This window comes from Diplotaxodon limnothrissa, linkage group LG7 (assembly GCF_057381915.1).
Source record: "Diplotaxodon limnothrissa isolate DT_005_m linkage group LG7, D_limnothrissa_male_GT1.1, whole genome shotgun sequence".
In the NCBI taxonomy this organism is placed as follows: domain Eukaryota; kingdom Metazoa; phylum Chordata; class Actinopteri; order Cichliformes; family Cichlidae; genus Diplotaxodon; species Diplotaxodon limnothrissa.
Genome location: NC_140602.1, coordinates 17,465,051 through 17,486,160, shown reverse-complemented (window position 1 = coordinate 17,486,160; position 21,110 = coordinate 17,465,051). Strand labels below are relative to the sequence as shown.

General features: G+C 41.7%; 1 protein-coding gene across 1 annotated transcript; it reads left to right on the top strand.

Annotated features, from left to right (window-relative positions):
* The first annotated feature begins 414 nt into the window (after positions 1 to 414).
* On the top strand, positions 415 to 9,174 carry taf3 (TAF3 RNA polymerase II, TATA box binding protein (TBP)-associated facto). The gene is made up of 7 exons (XM_085357589.1): positions 415 to 756; positions 1,112 to 1,354; positions 1,776 to 3,604; positions 3,707 to 3,789; positions 4,617 to 4,890; positions 7,007 to 7,113; positions 8,460 to 9,174. The coding sequence occupies exons 1-7, from the start codon at positions 591 to 593 to the stop codon at positions 8,572 to 8,574; spliced, it is 2,817 nt and encodes a 938-aa protein (XP_085213715.1). The 5' UTR covers positions 415 to 590; the 3' UTR covers positions 8,575 to 9,174.
* The last annotated feature ends 11,936 nt before the right edge of the window (positions 9,175 to 21,110 follow it).

Below are 21,110 nucleotides of genomic sequence, written 5' to 3'. Positions count from 1 at the left end.
TCTCAGACACTGGGTATATTTTTCTTGAAATATTCTACTTTTTACTTGGGCCGGGAGTGAGAAACAGTTACTTCGGCGTCACTCGGCGGTGAGAAGCTAAAAGCGAAACTGACTGCTGGCGTGCCCTCAAAGTTGTGAATGTTCCTGCAGCGTCAAAAAACGCGCATAGCTCAGTTTAGTTGAGTCATGGCTCTAATTTAAAGCCACGTTTCATCTACGGTATCCAGTTTACATTCACTAGCCAAACTAGTAACCAGCCCCAGCCTGAGTAAAATGTAGCTTCCTGTAAAACCCACAGAGCTCCTGCGCCTGTGCAGACAGTCGACGATCCGCTCGAACTCCGCAGAGCCGTGTAGGCGGAGGCTCACTGGCGCGCATGCGCGGACTAGATTCCGGGGATGGGTCTATCGATGGAAACAAGATGGCGACTCTGGCAAAAGCGCCAATATATTTACTGAAGTAGATGTCCATATTTAACCGTGGTAGTGGGTTTTCCCAAGCCCTTCGGGGCATTCCGCGAAACATGACGAGCGGGAGCATGTTTTCCAAGAGGAATTGACCGGGATTAATATCGTAACAAAGTCAGCGAGATGTGCGAGAGCTATGCCCGCTCGCTGCTGCGTGTCTCGGTGGCGCAGATCTGCCAGGCTCTGGGCTGGGATGCGGTTCAGCTCACTGCGTGTGATCTGCTGTCCGATGTGCTGCATCGGTACATCCAGCAGTTGGCTCGGGTCTGTCATCGATACTCTGAGTTGTGTAAGTGCTTTGTTTGGTTCTCTTATTACTTTTTTAGCCTGTAAACTCAAAGTAGTCGATCACGTTGTTGTTAACTGACTCTGCAGCTGGCGCCCCCTAGCAAGCAGTTAATATGTCAGAAAGTACAGTAGGAACACAGCAAAGCGACTTCCCCTGTATTGTTATTATTGGGGCTATGCTGCTTTGCATCTGTTTTCAGTGTTAAAAGTAGCCGATCTCACGAGTATTGGTTACTTAACTGCTGTATAATCTATAAAATAACGTCGCGTGCCGACTGTAAACCTGTTGAGCATCACTTCTTGTGTGTGCAGAGTGAGTGCTGTGGTTTAATGACAACATTTTTGATCCATTTCAGATGGAAGAACAGATCCAGTCCTGGACGATGTCAGCCAGGCTTTCAGACTGCTAGGAGTGAGTCTGAGTGAACTGGAGGACTATGTCAACAACCTAGAGCCTGTGCCCTTCAGCCACCAAACACCGCTCTACCCTGTTAGCAAAAACAATGTCCTGCAGTTTCCCCAACCTGGAGTTCGAGATGCAGAGGAAAGGAAAGATTACATTCCAGAGTATATGCCACCTCTGGTCTCCTTACAAGAAGGTCAGTATAATAACTTGTATAGTATTAGCTATATGACCATTACTTTTTAGTGTGCACAGGCTGAAAGTTGATAGCAAAGTGGAATCAAGTCCTCTCTAAATCCTATGCAAATAATATAGCATTATAATTAAGTTTATTGCAGGGTTGTTACATTAGACTGTGATGTAACACAGCAGATTCGTAAAATAATCTTTTACGAATCATCTTTTTACTTTGTAGACATTTTATTGTGTTGTAAATTTTATTTTAAGTTGCTAAAAATAAGTGTAAATGCATCAATTCACACAAAGTGAAATACTTTTTTAAATACCCAAATATATTTAAAGTCAAAAGTTCAAACTAAAATCACACGTTTATGTTGTAAATGTCATGTTGTGATTGTCAAAGTTCTTAGTTCTGTTTTTTATCTCCTTTACTCTAGAAGAAGAGGAGGAAGAGGTCCCCCCTGATATGGGTACTTCAGCTGAAGCTATGCAGGTGGCACTGGAAGAGGATGAGGAGGAAATAGATGAAGATGAAACAGTCAACGATGAAAATCATCCACTAAAGAGGCACCTGGATAGTCCTGATGCAGCTATGGGCATGATGCCTACCTCCAAGAGGCCTCGGATGTACCCTGGCCTCAGCCCAGAGTGGGGTCTTGAGCCCAGGGAGCCTCTTACGTCTCTCAACCCTCAACGTGTTAGTCCAGGCATTCTACCTTCTCATGACAGCCTGGACCCCCTGTCACCTGAAATGCCATCTGGTACCCTGCCTTCTTTTAGACCTCAGCCCGTAATACCAAAACACTCTGATCAGAAGGCCCTCACTGCTCCAGCAAGAAAGCCTAAGGTGTCTTCCCCTGGCAGACAAAGGACTAAGTCTCCTAAAGGGGTTATTCCTGTTCCGGTGGTTGGCAGTCCCATAAATTCACCAAAACCATCTAAGGAAAAGAAAAAGTCTCCAGGCAAGACAAAGAGTCCTAAAAGTCCCAAGAGCCCTAAAATGGCCTCAGCTAAAGCCCCCCAACCTCAGAGCAAACCAGATGTCATGCAAAAGTTACCATTGTCCACACCGAGTGAGAGCATGGGCAAAGACAATATTCATTTGCGTCAGAACATAGAAGAAAGGGAGCTAACTGCAGGCCCTTTCAAGAAATTAGAGCCAGATAATAGAGCAATTGAGGATTCGATTGACGCTGTGATAGCTAGAGCATGTGCTGAACGGAAACCCGATCCATTCGCGTTCTCCTCGGGCTCTGATTCGGATAGCAATGGATTCTCCAGTCCCAGGAGACTGACTATTATGGAGCCGTCTACACCTAAAGGCCCAATTGGTGCCGGCATCTTGTTAAAAGACACGTCAACACCACTTCACCCTCTGCCACACATAGGCCTGGGGAATTGGACAATGGATGATTCAATCAACGAGGTGATTCGAAAGGCCAACCAGGGGGGGCCATCTGCCCCCGCTGTACCCCAACCGGCAGCAGATTACGTGTCATCCGGATCGGCTTCACCACCTACCCCTGAACCACTCCTCAAGGTGTTTGAGGAGAAAAATAAGATTGTGTCATCAGTAGATGTCAAGAAGAAGCTAAAGAAGGAGCTTAAAACTAAGATGAAGAAGAAGGAGAAAGACAAGCCGAAAGATAAAGACAGGGAAAAAGATAAGAGTAAGCTAAAAGAGAAGAATAAGGACAAGAACAGGGATAAAAACAAGGAGTTTTCTAAAGATGGGAAGATGCCCTGGAAGGAGTTTGGGGTAAAGGACGAGGAACTTTTTGTTCCACGAGACTTCCCCCTGGCTGAGGGCTCAATCAAGATGAAGTCAAGAGATGGGGACAGCTCTAAAAAGGAGAAGGAGAAACATAAAGACAAAAAGAAGGATAAAGAAAAAAGTAAAAAGGACAAGGATAAGAAGGACAAGGGGAAAGATAAGAGCAAGGACGACAAGCAGAAACAATCTACATTATCCCCCTTTGGTCTGGGTGATGTCCCGCCACTGTTTAGCCCGCATACCTGTCTGCGCGTGCCCTCAATGCTGCCTCCTTTGGCCCCAATCCTCCAGGAGAAGGAAATAAAAACCAAGGAGAAGGACAAAAAGAAAGACAAGAAAGAGAAGAAGAAAAAGAAGGACAAGGAGAAAGACAAGGAGCGGGAAAAGGCCAAAGAAAGGGAAAAAGAGGATAAGAGGAAGGAAAAGGAGAGGGAAAAGGAGAAACGAGAAAAGGAAAAAGAGAAAGAGAAGGAGAGAATTCGACTGGAAAAGGTCAGTTTGTATTTACGTCTAGCATACCTTTTGTTTATTGTTTTTTGATTTTTCTGTTTGTTGGCGCCACAAATATTTCTATTATCCTTTGTGTCTCTTTAGGTCAAAATAGACACTCCAGCACCTTTACCGTCTCCGGTCATTCCCAGACTGACGCTCAGGGTGGGAGCAGGTCAAGACAAAATGTAAGTACTGATTAAAGCTTTCTAGTGCTACCTCTGATAATGTGTTTTTATGTCACACAAAGAGTCTTTACAGTTGACGGCCGGTATTCATGGGGGTTAGGGTCCACAACTGCCCGTGAATAGCTGAAATCCATGAATACTTCAAATCCTTTCTAAAAACGTTTATAACTGCCAATTTTATTAGTTAAAACACCAAGTATACCTTAAACTATCATCCTAAAACACTTCATTTCAAAGTCATCTTACAACGAGTCTTTTATGAAGGTCTCAGGCATTTCGCAGCCGCTTCCGTGTCTGGCGATGCAGATTTCCCCATGCAGAGAAATATACTCTTTTTTTTTTTTTTTCATTCATAAAAAATGTATTTAGTCACGAAAATAATTGAATAATAATAATAAATGAGAAATATTTTAAATACGCTCTACAGAAAAAAATCCATGAATAGGTAAATTCTCTGGGAATATTTGGGAGTTACTTTCCGCAAAACAATCTGTGCAAACTGAACCGCGGATAGGCCTGTGTTGACTGTACTTCTTGACCTATGAAATCTTACTTTTTCTGGCCTCAGTGCTTTTTGGTACTGCCTGAAAGGTATCTGTTAAAGATCTATTCATGTTTTTTGTCCATTGTCTCATTTTTGATTATATAAATTCTGTTTGATGAAGTTTTATCAGCTGGGTGGGTGGGCCGCTGTGCTCACAGCTGCAGCTGTTTACCTTTGATGATCACATTGAGTTAATTAATTTAGTTCTACCTTAAAGAAGACTCTTATAAAAAGAGACAGTATGAACAGAAGACATCTCTAACTTGTAACTCTCTATCAACAGTGTCATCAGCAAAGTGGTTCCAAATTCAGAGCCCAGCACGCCAGCACCCAAGACCCCTGCTACCAAGTCAGGACCTGGCAATCGCCCTCGGACACCGCCGCCACCACCAATGCTGCCGCCAGTCATACCCACGCTTCCGCCAGCTCCCTCGCCCCTTCCACCTGCTCTACCCCCATCATCGTCTTTAATTTCCCCGCCCCCTATACTCCCTCCTGCCGCCTCCGTCAAAACACCGGTCCGCAGCGTGGTAACTGAGACCGTCAGTACTTACGTGGTAAGTGCCCAGGATAAAAATATTTGTGCATTTAAGAGCTTTAGCTTCACCAGTCTTTGTTTAGTGTCCATGACATGCACATTAACAAGAACAGTCTGAAATTACATACCTGAATATCAGGCTGCAAAATCTATATATGAATTGAATCCCTGGATCCAGCTCATGAAAGTTTCTTAACCCTTGTGTGGTGTTCATATTTTTGTTACTCAGCCAGTGTTCATGGGTCTGGTGGACCCGCTAGAGTTTTGGCTTTTGAAATTAACACTATCAAACAATTTTATGTTAAATTACTCAACAGATGTTCACTTCATCCCAATTACAAACCATATGAACAGCAAACATGGTTAATTTTTTCCCTTTACCTTTGTTAGATCATATTTATGAATTAATGTGCTTCTCGTTTTTTGTTTTTCTATAAAATGTTATAAAAAAATCAGTTATAATCAAGTGGCGTGAGTGGAAAGACACAACACATTTACACGTGAAGCAATATGTTTCACAACTAAATGGGATCAGCTGCTCATCAATGGTGACATTAGGCCCAGGGTTGTAAAACAGGGGGAGGTGGTGCACACACTTATCCCACACTGTCCTGATGGCAGCTAGCTTGTCTCTCTGCCGTCGAGCTGGTCTGTCATCTCGGTTATCAAAACGGATAATCCTGGAAATTTTGTGGAAGTTTTCCAGAGACACTGATGCACGGAAAGGTTCGTGCCGGTTTCTGCATCCCACAGGGATTCTGTCGATTCCCCTTTGGACCTGAAAACTCCTGCAAGGATAAGAACCCCAAAGTAGGCCTTTGGGGTTCTTAGATGAATTTGGTCCATCTCCTTCCACCTCTCTCCAAAAACACACCTTCCTTCTAGATTACTGCAATCCAGAATAATTTTCTGGATGGAATCTGGGATGAAAAGCTCAAATGAAGACTTGATGTCCTGCACATGAGTAACTGTCAGCCGTGTTGGCCCTGGCTTATCACAGTAACAGCTCTGCATTTCTTGGGCAAGAAGACCATCCAATTTCACCAGTTATTGACATCCATATTTCTTCACTTGCTGACTGGTGGGCTTGTTCTGGTGCTGGAGCTGGCTGCAGATGGGGTACTCGTCTTCGTTTTGTTACTAAATGGTGCTCAACCTCATCCTCTTCTTCAAAGTCACTGTCAGACTCTGAATTTTCAGAAATGTGAAATATTCTGAAACCTCTTTGTCAACATCATCATCCGAAGCCCCTCTCTCTTCCAAAATCAATTGGATGGCCCTCGCAGCAGATAATCTTTTGCCATCTTGATCAGTTGTGATAAAGAACCACACTGGCAAAGTCTTATTTATAGTATTATGCCCCTAATTAGCAGGAGGGACAGGGAATGAGAAAATAAAATTTGGATCCCTCAAGAAAGAGGGTAAAATGTGTGGGAATGTAAGAGCAGACAACAATGTTGCAACTTTGTGCGGGAGCAGGAGGGGAAGAAAACACTATCAGCAGCACCAGAAAGGAGGAAGACAGAGTGTGGGAACACAGGACCTTCACTTTCAACACTTTTATTAGACCTGGGTCCAGTGGACCCGAACACCTTGTATGTAATGTAAATGCGTGGGGGAGGTACAGTATGAGGTCATTGAAAATTAGTTCGGATTTATGTTCTTCACAGAAAATAAGCCAAAGCCAATGAATTTCAGGTTGAAAAAATAATTAATTGTTTCATTTTTCTTTTGAAAAAAAGTGAAAACGGGTCTCACAGACCCGAACACCATACAAGGGTTAAGAGTATAAAGATGTTGCTCCTGTTTTGGTTTTTGTTTTTTCAGTTTGATCTTGAAATATTAAAGAGGGCTTTAAAAATATTTTATGGACTCCACAAGCTCTAAAAGCTCTTCTAATGTTACCTAAGCACCGTCTGTTGTTTTCATGAATCTGTCTTTTTGATGAACCCCACTAACCAGACACACATCCTCCTTGGCAAAGGTAGTTACACTCAAGATAAAACAGACTGTTGGGTTATTCAGCGTTTTGGGGGGATTTTTTTCATTATCTGTTTGTGTCATAACTATATTTTTTTTTCATTTGATTGCCTTTGACATGTCACTAAAGTTTTCTCCTGTGTGTAACAATCAAGATTCGAGATGAGTGGGGAAACCAGATCTGGATTTGCCCTGGATGTAACAAACCTGATGATGGCAGTCCCATGATAGGATGTGATGGCTGTGACGACTGGTATCACTGGTAAGAGCTTTACAACCCTGTATTTTCATGACAAGGATGGGTGCTTGTACTAATTCTTAATCTGCTCTTCCACTTCTGGGTTCTTATTTGCATTTTTAATGCATTTATATGTAATTCACTCTTGTCACTTTGGTTAATCTGGGGAAATGTGGTTTCTGGGCGTCTGTAATGGGACCTTTTGATAAAAAAATATCAGCACAGCCCCATTAAAAATCTGTCAAATACTGTGTATGATTTACAGCAGCTGATTAAAGGTATTTGTATGACTGAGACATAGTGTGTTTGGGATCGTAAAAAACAGAAAAAGTTGTTGCTGCTGTTGAATCATTCGTCCTGCTGCTAACATTCCTCAGAGGTTATGATCCATGTTGACACGATAGCATAACACAGTTGCCTCAGATTTGTCTCCCAACAGATTTATCTCCCCACCACATCCCAACGGTGCTCTATTAGATTTAGATCTGGTGTCTGTGGAGGTCATTTGAGTACAGTGAACTCACTGTCATATTCAAGAAACCAGTTTGAGATGATTTGAGCTTTGTGACATGACACGTTATCCTGCTTGTGTAGGAAAATCCCAGTAGATCTACATTTTCTGAAATACTCAGACCAGCTCATCAGTCACCAAAAAACACGCCACATTCAAAGCCACTAAAATCAGCATTCGGGTGCTCCATTTGAACTTCAGCAGGTCATCTTAACAATGTCTACATGCCTTAATGCAATGAGTCGCAGCTACCTGATTGGCCGATTAGAAATTTGTGCTAATGAGTAGTTGAATAGGTAGTTGAATGCGTATGTAATTAATGGGCCTGGGTCCACATTACAGTAGGGGGAAAGTTGTTTCTGTGTTTGTATCATCTGTTTTTGATTTGTGAAAATCCAGGAAATTGTGCTAAATGCTAACGGTACATTTATAATCATACAAAATAACAGAAGCACTGTATCTTTCATGTCAACTGATAATTCGAGATCAATTTTTTTCAGACATATGAAACACATAATCAGTCTGAATATGTTTGTCAGTGAGCTGCTGATTTTTTTTTGTAATTTAAATGCATCTTTTATTATCAAAAAGTACAACAATGACTGAATGACCTGATTTCCAGTAATGAATGGCATCCCCTCACATCTCCTTGGGAAGTCTGTAGGTGGTTGAATTTATTAAATGCCAGAAACCTGACAGGATGAGGCCTAAATAAACAATATGTGTGTTCCTTTTAATTTGACATCAGTGTCAAACATAATGTCTTCTAACCAAATGGGGCTAAAGCCTCATAGGAATATGACTGCATTCTCACCATTTCCTCACTAACCTCAACTCTCTTCTTCTGTAATGTCCTTAGGCTTTGTGTTGGGGTCGTCACAGCGCCCCCTGAGGACCAGCAGTGGTTCTGCGTTAAATGTTCCAGCAAGAAGAAAGATAAAAAACACAAGAAAAGGAAACACAAACCGCATTGAGACTATGCAAAAGCACATTTTGGACTGTTTTGGACTAAAGCCATCAATGAACACTCATGGCACTGCTGTAAAATTTAAAAAAAAAAGCTAAAGAAAGCTAAAATTATGGCTGATGCAAACTTCTGAGGATTTTTTTAAAGATGTCAGCCACGATTCATTGTGAGTTGGTAAGAGGATAAAAAAAAAAGGATTCAACCAGCACATAATCAGCCTTAGTTCTCATGTGGTCCCCCCCTTTTTTTTGCCTATAAATTGTTTATTTGTTGCTTTTGGTTGTCCAATCTTGGAGATCTTGTCTGTGTAAGGAGACCATGGCAGTTTCTGTCAAATCAGAGTTAAAATTTCTCAACAAAGTGGAAGAAAGAAGAACAGCTGTTGTCTTTTTTTCTGTTTTCCCTCATGTTGCCAAGAAATGGCATGACCTTTGTGTCAAGCCTTTCTTCCAATTTTCTGCAGTATCACTGAAATGTCATGTATATAAATGATTGCATCAGGCATGTATAAATGTGTAAATACCAACTTCCAAGCCAAGTGCATTTTGTTCTTAGGATTATTGACTCAAAAATCCATTTTCAGATATTGCTTTTTAAATCTACTGATTTTTCTGTAATTTCTGTACATTTTTTTTTAAATTTAAAGTTTGTATTTTTATTCCCCCCCCCCCCCCTTTCCCTTCATATGGAGTAGTCCTGGAGTTATACTGTAGCTGTGCTTGTAATGTAATTAATTTCACTGAGATTTGAATATTAAAGATGAATGGTCTGTGTACTCACAGACTTTAACATGTCAATCTCATTACCATCAAAACTTTACCCAACTCACCTGTCCAACCCATCCATGCATCCTTGATTTTTTTTTTTTTTTTGTTCGACGAGTGCACGCTTTCAATTGTTTTGGGGTTGTTTTTTTTGCATTGGCTTTATAAGAAATAGATTGGAAATATTTTATCAAACCCAGTTTCGTATGTTGAATTTTGTCCGTGTTAATTCACTAATCCAGGATCCTCCCTTGCAGCTGTGTTACTGTTACCGTTACACTGAACACTGAAGGTCACCTGAGCGATTTTGTGTGGATCAGTTTGTCTGCTACAAATGGGGATATTTGTAGACTTGCTGCCTTTCCTCGAATGACCACACGGTGTCAATCTTCGTGCACAGAAACCGGCGCCCTGCTCATAAGGCGTGGACGACGAGACAGCCTCGTGCAAACCGTGTTCCACCACATCATAAATGTAAAAAAGCTATAACTGCTCTCTTAGGTAATGCATTTGGGATCTTCTCAAACATGCCTTGAAAGGAAATCGTCTCTAAAAGCACTGTCCCTTGTAAGACACCCTATAAATGACAGTAACATTTACAGCCATTCAGAAGCTATTAAGGTGGGTTTCTGTAGGGGGGGGGGGGTGAAGAAAATATAATCTGATCAAACATTATTCAGCTTTAAATATTGTTCAGCTTTAAAGTTACTGTGCAACTGTGTAATAAAAATGTGTGCTCACGACTTTGGCCTTGAGAGCGATAAGAAGCGATCGCCTCATCCTGCAGGTGGAAGATATCTGCAAGCGAAGAGGCTAGAACACCCAAGGCCGATTTCCTTTTATGGAGTTGTTTTTCTGCTAATGCAGCACTTTCCTCACAACCCCCTCCTGTAAGTTTTAGAGAATATATACCCATCCTCACAGCAAATATTAGGAATCTTCTGATGTGAGCTGTATTGAGAGGTTGTCTCTGTCTCAATAAAAGTTCACTGATTCCCCATCTGCTGCAGGTGTCCGGTTGTCTTCATTCTCCGCCAGCCTGGTTAAGTCAATTCCTCCTTAACATCTAAAAGAACCTATTTAATGAAGGAAGACGGTTCACTTTGTGTTTAATATTATTCTATTGCTGTTGTTGTTTTTTTTATATCCTTCAATTGGCGTCACGAACAGGATCCGCTCCAGGCCAAACTGGAACGGATGGGAGGACATCGGCAGTGGTCTGAGTGAACGGAGTTTGGACAAAAGCTGTGTGCACACAAAAACAAGGTAAGCAGACCTTTTATTTCTGCTATATTGAACATTATAAAAATACTTAGTGTCCAAACTCCTAGTAATTCATAACCAAAATTGTCTGGCTTACTTAAGGCTTGTTGAGAATCAGACAAGTGAATAAGAGATAAGTGAATAAGAAATAAGTGAATAAGTGAATAAAGATAAGAGTGAACTGAGGTCTGACCACGGTTGCAGCCGACGGGTTGCTCTCCGGTGTCGGATAAATACCTCAGTGCAGGTCTGGGACCTTGAAAGGGTTTATTAGTAACGCCTTTCTAAACAGATTAAAAGGTTAAAGGCCTTGAGAATATTTTTTAGTAATATTCTCTAAACTACAGAAGGGTTAGGAAGGCCCAGAGGACTTTATTAGAAAAGATCCTCTAAAACTTAAAAAGGAGAAGTACTGGTTGGAGTCCAAAGGAGGGGTCCCTTTGATCAATAGGAGAAAACGGATCTCTTCTTAAAACCCCGATGATTTTAGTGTTTTAAATGTTTTGATGTTCTGTTTGATATTGGACACACATAAATACACGCTGAATGCTTGCTGTGGAACACTGGGCAGGACAGTTTGGTTCTCCGTTGTTCACAGATTACACAATTAAAGGAACTAGGTTCCTCTTTTGGTCAAAATAATACACCACACATAGAATTTTTTTTTTACACATTTATTACATACATAAGGAGGGTAATGAGTGACTGCAGGTAATGTATGAAGTGTGAATGAGACGTGTGAACAAGGTGACAACCAACTAGCACCCCTATCAGGAAGCTCTAGGCAAGGTTACCCGCCAGACTCCGGTTTGGTAGAAGCTTGGTAACACCTGAAGGGATATTTCAGTGCTGACTCACCTTTAAAGCAGCGCCCCAGCTGTTAGTGCCTAACAGAGGCAGAAACCCAGCTGGCCCAAATTCTCCTTTAAAATCAATAAATAGAACATAAATTACCGGTGTGTGTAAATAAGTTGTATAAATCTGTTAGATCTGAAACTCCTGCTAAAAAACTTCCTCTCTACAACTCTTTTCTCTTCTCTCCCTCTTTCTCTCAGTTGGGATTCTGTGTGTGTATGTGTGCTGGAGAAATAAAAAAAAGGAAAAGGGTCTCTCTCTCTGTCTCTGTGAGAGGAAAAAGGTGGGGGCCGAGTGAGCCCGCGGGGCCGAGCGGGTCCGCGGGAGCGAGCGTGTATGCTGTATGAGGAAGAAGGGAGTGAGAGGGAGCGAGTGAAAAGAGTAATCGAGTATTTGGTGATTTTTTATTATTTCAGAGGCACTGGGTAAGAGTTTTGACTTTAGCTGTGAGAGTTGTGAAAAGAGCAGGTTTTTCTTTTGTTGTAGACTGTGAGTAATCGGTGTTTTTCTGCCTATTGTGCTGCGTGGCAGACACAGAAGTGTAGAAATGTTTGTGGTTTATCTTTGTTTGACGTTTTATATAGAGTTGGTTGATTCAGGGTGATTTCTCCCGTTTAAGGGAGGAGTTGCATTGTGGTTATGTTAAAGCTTTGCTGTAGGGGTATGTGTGTGATTTTGTGCTGGCTTCGCATGTTTAAATGGATGCATAGAAGTTTGTCAGTGAGAAATTGTTATGGTGGGGTTTTAAAGTTAGTAAAGAGTCAAGCAACGCCCACTGTTTTAAAAAGGCCCAAAACATCATAAAAGACACCTCACATCCTGGCCACTCCCTGTTCGAACTGTTGCCCTAAGGCAGACGGTACAGGGCAATCAGAGCAAGGACTAATAGACTCAAACACAGCTGTTATCCAACTGCAATAACACATCTGAATACTACAAAAATGTCCACCATGCCACTCTTGTGTTAATCTATGCACGGTCTGAAGCATGACGGTGGGAATACTTAGTATTTTAAGTATTCTATCTATTTTATTGATTGAATTTTATTGTTTTTTATATTTGATATTACTAGGGATGATGCAATGATCGGGGACCATTCTTAATGTCGTCGGTCTCATGACAATGACAATAAAGTTTTTGATTTTGATTCTGATTCTGAAATACACCCTCCTCAAGAGTTCAATGATTTAGGCAGTTATGTTTATACAAATACTAAATGTATGTTTAGTGTCTTCATACAGGTGTTTTTTCTTAACCTGGAAGCCTGAGTACGGCAGCAGAAGACAGGCCAAGCTTTGGCTAAAATTCACGGCTGGACACCAGAGTTGTCCTCACCCCTCCCGGTAAAACAAAAAAGAGAGAATGTAGTTTGAGGCGGGTTTTTCTCGCTGAACTGCTCTGGGTGCTGTGTCCCTGAATCTCACCAGTGTTAACCTCTGGCGGAAGACATGGAGAAAAGGAAAAGATGTTCCTGGTAAATCACTGAAACAAATAAAACCACACACAACCAGAGAAAGATATGAGAAGGGTGAGGAACAGACACATGTGCGTGTTAGAGAAATGCCTCGTTTGAGAAAAAGTTAAAGTAACCCATATACAGACGCACCCATACATGCAATGAAGAAACAGCTTACATACATGTGCACGTACATGCAAGGTTAAAGTAGCGACACTTAACATACACCTGTTTTTAAATGATATAGTTTATACATTACTGACAATTAAACGCTTTGGGTTGCAGGACAACAACGTAACGTCAAAAGACAAAGACACTGGTCTGAGGATTAAGTGAGGACACGACAAATTTAGTGGTTAAAAGGGTCGACCTGGGACATGTTTTTGTTGATCGTTTAAGACAAATGACTACTGAATGATAGGAAATTCCTTTTTAGGTTTCTAAACAGGATCTTAAGAATTTTAACACGTACCTGTGTTGTCCTGTCAACTTGAGGGGTTATGAGTTGATTATATGGTGAAAAACAAAAAAAAAAAAAACAAAAACAAAAAAGGGGGGAGACGAGATCTCGTTGTTTCTCCCCTCTCGGGATAACACAGCCAACACAGCACAGCCAACACAACATCATTTTCCTGTTCGCCTGTTTTGTTTTGTTTTTGTTTTTTCTGAGAGCCGAAGCTGACCTGGACTCCTACCCTCCCCTCTACCATCGTTGCCCTCTCCGCGACCATCTTTGACCCTTTGACCCCTGAAGGCCACAGCAGCTGGACTCACAACAACAACTTGAGGATGTCAACAGTGCTGCAAAAGAGTGATCTCATGCAGCAGAGACGGAGAGCACTAAACCTAAAGCCCGTTTCACTACACGGGGGAAATTCCCAGGCTGCGTCAGCTGACAGAGCTGTGACGAGACGCGCATTAAGCCCGGAGGAAAAGGGACGGTGAGCAGAAGGATGCTGACCTCTGAGAAGAGCCGAACAGCAGAGCTGCAGAAGGCCGTGGAGCAAAGTAAGGACAACATAAACAGACCCAAAGAGGAGGGGAGGACCCTAGGCCATGCGTCAGGCCGCTGGTTTACCTAAACTACAGAACAGGAAGGTGATGAACACAAACATATACCAACACACGAACACACACTTCTGCATGCGCCTACTTAGAATGAAGGGAAACACACACATGAACACTTATGCACTTGTTGAGGGAGTAAAAACTGATACATACCCATGCACTAAAATCAAAATGTTGATTTAATTTACTAAGAAGTGACACACAATGCTCCAGCTGCTGCAATGAAGAATGCTTTACTGACAAAGGCTCAATGCTGCACACAACAAAGTCAAATACAGAATTTGCTATAATAATAAGCCCGGAGGGCATTTGTGTGGTCTGGGGAGCAGAGTCCGGAGCGGTTTGGTTATGAAAATGATGCCCGTGCGAGATATCTGGGGCTTAAGGCCTCGACTTAATTGTTTACTCTACACTAAAAAGAAAAGAAAACACTCTGAGCAGTGGTGCAGAGTGAAAACGAGGAATTAACAGTGTGAGTTTTATTTCAGAGCGCCACGTCATTGTGATGGAGATTTAATAAAGGAGGAACACACGGACAAAGAAGAAGAGAAGGGGGGGCAGCCCTTGAACGCGATTGCCTGAGGCATTAAAGTTCTGTACTAAATTCTGGTTTCCAGTGTGAGAAAAGTCACGCAGTGCCAGTAGTAGAGCTAGGTTGAGTAATGATTCTAAATTACTGTAAGTAAATCATCGTACACCGTTCAAGTTTCATGATAACGGGGATCTAGACTTTGTTGAACCCTAGGCAATTTGAACAGGTAAAAGTCGAGTGACCAAGTAGCAGTTGAATAAAAGTCATTGAATAAGTGTTGAAATAAACTGGCAGAATTAAGAGAATTAAAACATTTCAAGAGCTCAACTTACTTAATGGTTCAATTTTGTTTCACGAACGCAAAACATATAGGTTTATGAATATGAAAAGGTTGAGGTGGTGTTGATTTGACTCTGTGTAGGTTTAGGTTGGTATTTTTATTGATGGGAAGAATATTCAGTGACAAGTCCTAAGACCCGGGCGTCTGCATTTTGTTTTTGTTATTTTTCATTTTATTTTGTTTTATATTTACTGATTTTTGTTTGTGAATCTTTTCTTTAAGCAGATCTGCACATCGGAAATTACAAGCATTACACGTCGGCGAGAAAATTGTTGTAAGTGAGTTTCTCCGCATTGAAATGGGTTCTGGAGGAAACACTTGTGGGGACAATTAGAAACGAGAGTCCCTGTTTAAAAAAGGATTCAGCGAGGTAATCCAAACTCAAGTTCTTGTTTCTTTTTGAGATGACGTCATTTTGCTGAGTGTGGAAACTAGATGCGACGACAGGTTTCACTATCAGCAAAGAACGGATGAATGGATGAAAGACTGGGAATAAAAACAAACGGACTGACTGGTAAAAGATGACAAGACTTGACCATGACTCAAGGTTAACCACCTCCACCTAGATAGGATAAAAGGGTGGATGAATTTATGTGGGTTTCTTTTACAGGAGTAGAAGGATGACAAAATATTCGAGGATGAGTGAACCTGTAAATGCCATTTTTGTGTCTTGTGTTGCTTACAGAGGTGACTGCGCAGCGTTACCATTTACATTTTCTTCCCTACAGGGTTACAGTTTTAATGTTTTTCTATTACAGGATTTCTGGGCGGATGTGTGAAGAAACGGTGTTTATGGGTTAGGAGTTGGGGATGCTATTACACTGTATTCTGGTGAGAGTGTTGGGGGAGACACACCCTGTCTTGAAAACTGTGATTCTTTTACAGGAAATGTTTTATAGCACCTATGGAATGAGGATGCCGGACTACGGTCAATGTGCTGCTAATGTTTGCTTTGCTTTGGTGAGAGGGGTGCAGTAGAAAACAGACAAGTGACGTGAAAACAAGTAATAATAACAACTAACAAATTTGGGGACAGTTTGACCTAGAGCCCACTAACTGGCCATTAGGGGCTCTCTCTCGCTCTCTCTCTCTCTCTCTCTCGCTCTCTCTCTCTCTCTCTCTCTCTCTCTCTCTCTCTCTCTCTCTCTCTCTCTCTCTCTCTCTCTCTCTCTCTTGGAATAACATTGCCCAAAGGGTGAATAAAGCAAATTGTGGCAATAATAGTGATTTAATGATTGGAGAAACCTGAACATGATACTTGTCTGTTGAGCTGAATCGTTTATTACTCTTATGATTTTCCGGTGGGACTATGAAGATTTTTTGGTACAGATTGCAGGTTGTTGCTCTTTAACTCCTAGAACACGCCCTTGGCGAGGTGGGGGGAACTGGACCACCTTTCTCTGCCCCATCATCCTCTATTGGAAGACATCCAAGCTAAGTAAACATGTCTTGGCCCTTTCCCCCTGAAATGACAGGCAGGCAAAGATGTTGCGTCTTTATTTGCTTCCTGGCCCTGGGTCTCATTCCCATTGGCATAATCCTGATCGTGAGGGTGACGAACATTATCGTCTTTCTCTTGTTTAAATGCTTCTAGACTGGTTGTTTCTCTGTGGTGTTTTGTATTAGGTTTGTTATTAATTGTTTCCCTCACCCACTTCCTCTTGAAGGATATATCTGGTTGAACTGTGTCTGGTCGGGTTGTGAGGGTTAAGCGATGTTCTCAGGGTCTCCGGACTTAAGCCTGAGCGAATGTGTACTCCCACCACTGGATATAAATTGTTTTTTTCCACACCCCTTCCTCACGTTTTACCATATTCACTTTTGAATGTCCTTAGCAGTTACCGTTCTGGGTTTATTTTACGATTGATTTATTCTTTCACATTTTCACGTTTATATCTCTCATTATTATAGTATACTCTGCACTCTCCACATTTTTATCATTACTTATGCTTTTTGGTTGCTAGGTTACAGGAACTGTTAATTTTGTGTCACTACCCTGGTTGCACTGACTCGTGTATCCTTCTGTGCAGGACAGCTGTTACTGCTTTCGTCGGGAACCGAGACTGCTTGCAGCCGACCCCTGGGCAGGGTGGTGCCTGGACTCTTTTCTCCTCATCTGCAATGACAGATAAAGACAAATGATAAGACCCGAGGAGTTTTTCGAGCCAGGCTTCGACACGTCTCTGTGTTCCTTTGAATGTTACTTATTTTTGTGTGTTGACCCATTTAAGATGGGTCAAAAGGGGGATTTGAAGAAAATATAATCTGATCAAACATTATTCAGCTTTAAATATTGTTCAGCTTTAAAGTTACTGTGCAACTGTGTAATAAAAATGTGTGCTCACGACTTTGGCCTTGAGAGCGATAAGAAGCGATCGCCTCATCCTGCAGGTGGAAGATATCTGCAAGCGAAGAGGCTAGAACACCCAAGGCCGATTTCCTTTTATGGAGTTGTTTTTCTGCTAATGCAGCACTTTCCTCACAACCCCCTCCTGTAAGTTTTAGAGAATATATACCCATCCTCACAGCAAATATTAGGAATCTTCTGATGTGAGCTGTATTGAGAGGTTGTCTCTGTCTCAATAAAAGTTCACTGATTCCCCATCTGCTGCAGGTGTCCGGTTGTCTTCATTCTCCGCCAGCCTGGTTAAGTCAATTCCTCCTTAACATCTAAAAGAACCTATTTAATGAAGGAAGACGGTTCACTTTGTGTTTAATATTATTCTATTGCTGTTGTTGTTTTTTTTATATCCTTCAGGGGCAGGTAGTAAAACATCCTTTGCAGAATTATCATTGGATGGTAATTTTAGAACGTGGGCTCTGCTTGTCTTGTGTCACTTTTTCCATTCTTTGAAATTAAACGTTGCAATGAAGCCTCTGAAGGAGGAGGAAACATATGTAGCAGAAGCGGATTACCAGTCATCAATGACTTTATATACTGAGATGTGAAACATCTTCATACGTATCTGCTGTAATGTGCTTCTGCATCATATATTTCTGGGAACAAGCAATACCAGTGCTGTCCTTGGCATTTTGGTGCACAGGTCATATTTTACAGAAAAATAATAGTATATGAAAACCTTTGAAAGGGCGTAGAGAAATTCTGAGGTCTGAGTTCAGTGAGTTTTAAAAAAAATTTATTCAGCATTGTGCTGGCAGTTGGCTAATGAAGGCTGTGTTTTTGAGGTGGATACCCCAGCATTTCTGTTTAGCATCTGCGATTGATTCATAGACTGAATATTTCAGTTCAGTCCTAATTTAAGTGAAGAAGAAAGTGCTACACACATTAGAAGAGCATCTCTGAACACACAACAAGTAAAAACTTGAAGCACGTGATCTACAGCAGCACAAGACCACATTGGGTCCCACTCCTGTCAGCTAAAAACAGGAAACTGAGGCTACAATTCACACAGACCATGAGCATTGGTCATCTAGTCTGATGACTCTCAACTTCTGCTGCAAACATGAAACTATGGATCCATCCCACCTTGTATCAATGGTTGAGGCTGATGGTGGTGTAATAGAGAGGGGGATGTTTTTTTAGTACACCCATCACTCCTTAGTTCCCACTGAACATTGTTTAAATGCTTACCTGACAACTGTTGCTGACCATATCCATCCCTTTATGACCAAAATGTACCCATCTGCAGATTGCTCATTCCTGCAAATTATTCCTGCAAATGAAGCTTTGTACACTGTACTCAAACAGCGTATAAATCTTTAAATCCTTGATGTTTTGTGGACATAGAAAGCAAACCTGACTCATTCACCTTTAAACGTGCGAATATTTCCTCCTACTTATCCACTCCTTTCTCTTTCTTGTTTACTCCCAAATTTGGAAATCTACTCAACATCTTCCGATAACATAGAATGAAAGAGGAAGTGGAAAAAATGATGCGTGACAGAAGAAAAGGGAAGTAAAATTACTTCTGTCCATGCAAAATAAGCTGACATTTCAATGTGGTATGGCGTTTTTAATCACACCAGGCGCGTCCAGTCATGCAGGTCATTGTGGGAGGAGAACTGATGTGTGCTAAATCTGTAAAATCAAAGTAGTCAAACTGAAAAAAAAATAAAAAGTGATTGTTGAGATGGAAAAATCAAAAGATCAGACTGTATATGAATAGGAATTTCATTAACAGTGTCTGCCTTCAGCCTGTTGGTGCTAAAACGTCAACTCCACTCAGGTTTTGGGTGTCTCTTTCCCTCATCAAGATGGTGTCAGGTCTCTTGCTGTCAGTGCCTGTTGCTAGCATCTGTTGGATCATAAATTTTATTGCCCAGTGCCTGCAAACACAGAATTTTGCTATTAAAAAAAGGCCTAAATCTCTATTTCTTATTATTAGATATTAAAATTTTTAACCGTGGTGAATAGGTAACAAACAAGTTATGATGCCGGGGGAGGGGGGGGGGGGGGGGGGGGAGCTGTGCCCGCTTGTAACCGTTTGAAAATTTGAGTGTCAAGTGTGACTTTAAAGTCATGCTGCCAGCGTGTGGTGTTTGCACTCGAGCAGTGTTCACCGAGCTGTGACAGTTTCAGTTTTAACCTGCAAAAACACAGACAGAATTTGTCTGTGCAAATGGTCCCGAGGGAGGCCAAAAGTGGCAAAAGAAGAAGAAAAAAAAATGAAAGTTGAGGTTGCTTTCACTGTTCAGGCCACCTGCAGTGCTTTCACCATGTGCTGTTATTCAACTTAGTACATGTCAGGCATGAATGCATTTTGTTTTTCAGCCGCAAAATGCACTGAAACCCAATAACGCTCCCTTTCAGAGCAATACTCCTTGTTTCATATATCATTCCCATGCCATATTACTACACCTCTGTCACCTCTTTTCAGTTGTCAGCGATTAGCACGCAGGCGTTATCGTACTGTACGCTTACTGTAGGTGTTCATAGCAGAGCAGCAAGAAAATCTTTCAGTTATCCTCGTGCTCGGCGGCTCTGACTAGTCACGCTAAGCAGCATGGCATCATAAAGGCCTGGATTTCAGCACAAGTGTTTAAAATATTCAGCAGAAGGAGCGGGGCTGAGATGAAGAGGATTTCGTGCCACGATCAGAAGAAGCAGAGAGCCCGTTCATGCTGCTGTACTCGACTGTGATATCAGCACACACTGGCATGACCCTGTTTCAGATGACTTTCCTACTTAATGTCATATTACCCAAGCGGGACACAACACCTACGGGAGGGGAAGACCTAGATTGAGTTCCTCCTGGGTTTTGGTGAAAAGAATATTGCAGTAAATTAGTTTCAGATATTTCACCTGATTGGTCCATGGCAGCACAAACATTGGCTGAGAGAGTACGAGAGAATGTGTGCAGGAGCTTAAAAAAAAAGCTGCCTTGACTTCTTCATTTTCCTATCTAGATGGCTCCCAGCAGAGTGGAGTGAACTTTGTGCCATGCAAATGATAAAACTACACACTTTTGATAAAAAGCTGCTGGGTCTTTTCAACATGCTCTTAATTCTCATGGTTGGGGTTTCTGGTTTTTAAATCGACTGTGGAGAACCTTTGTTTTGTAGAATTACATACTGGCACATGTCATTTGTGCATCGGTGTTTGCGTTATAATCTAAAACACAGTAGGACCACAGTTTTGGGCTGCTCAGTGAACTTCAAACACTCCAGGTACTGGAGGTACACTCCAGTACCTGGAGTGGACAATAAGGGGAGTAATGTCATCTGTCCTTATTTCACAAGTACCCACACTTACTTAAGTGTTTGCTTATATTCTGGCAGCCTATCTTTATCTCTATCTACTCAATTATAGTAATGATGTCAGGCTGTCATAGAAAGCGCTCTCGCTGTCACAAACAGGTCGGTAACCAGACAACTCATGCATAGTGTGATATGCACATGCTCTCACTGCCTGGAGAGTGGTTATACTGTTTATCTCTAGTATCTGCAGGTGCTCAGACAGAGCATTTATTGATAAAATGAGTTGTGGTGGGCGCAGGTGTAGGATGCTAGGCTTGATCAACCAGTTGGCCTTGTTTAGGCTTTTATTTAGAGCAGTTCACTGACTGAACTACATGGCAAAATCCAAAAAAAGAAGGGGAAAAAACATGCTACAAAATCAGGACTGGAACAGAATGAAATTCTGTGTCAACTGTGTTGATGTTTCATCTAATTTCCTCTAGTGTGACAATGGGAATAAATCATCCATGTCCAATTTTCTGAAGTTTCCCTAATATGGGTGTCAATTAGTCGAAGAGTGCTGTGGACACAGCTTTACAGCCTGCAAACTGCGCTGCCGCAGGCAGCA

Coding starts and splice junctions, on each gene's coding strand:
- taf3 (XM_085357589.1), top strand. CDS start 591: ATGTGCGAGAGCTATGCCCGCTCGCTGCTGCGTGTCTCGGTGGCGCAG. Junction 1,355..1,775: donor TCTGGTCTCCTTACAAGAAG/GTCAGTATAATA, acceptor CCTTTACTCTAG/AAGAAGAGGAGGAAGAGGTC. Junction 4,891..7,006: donor AGACCGTCAGTACTTACGTG/GTAAGTGCCCAG, acceptor GTAACAATCAAG/ATTCGAGATGAGTGGGGAAA.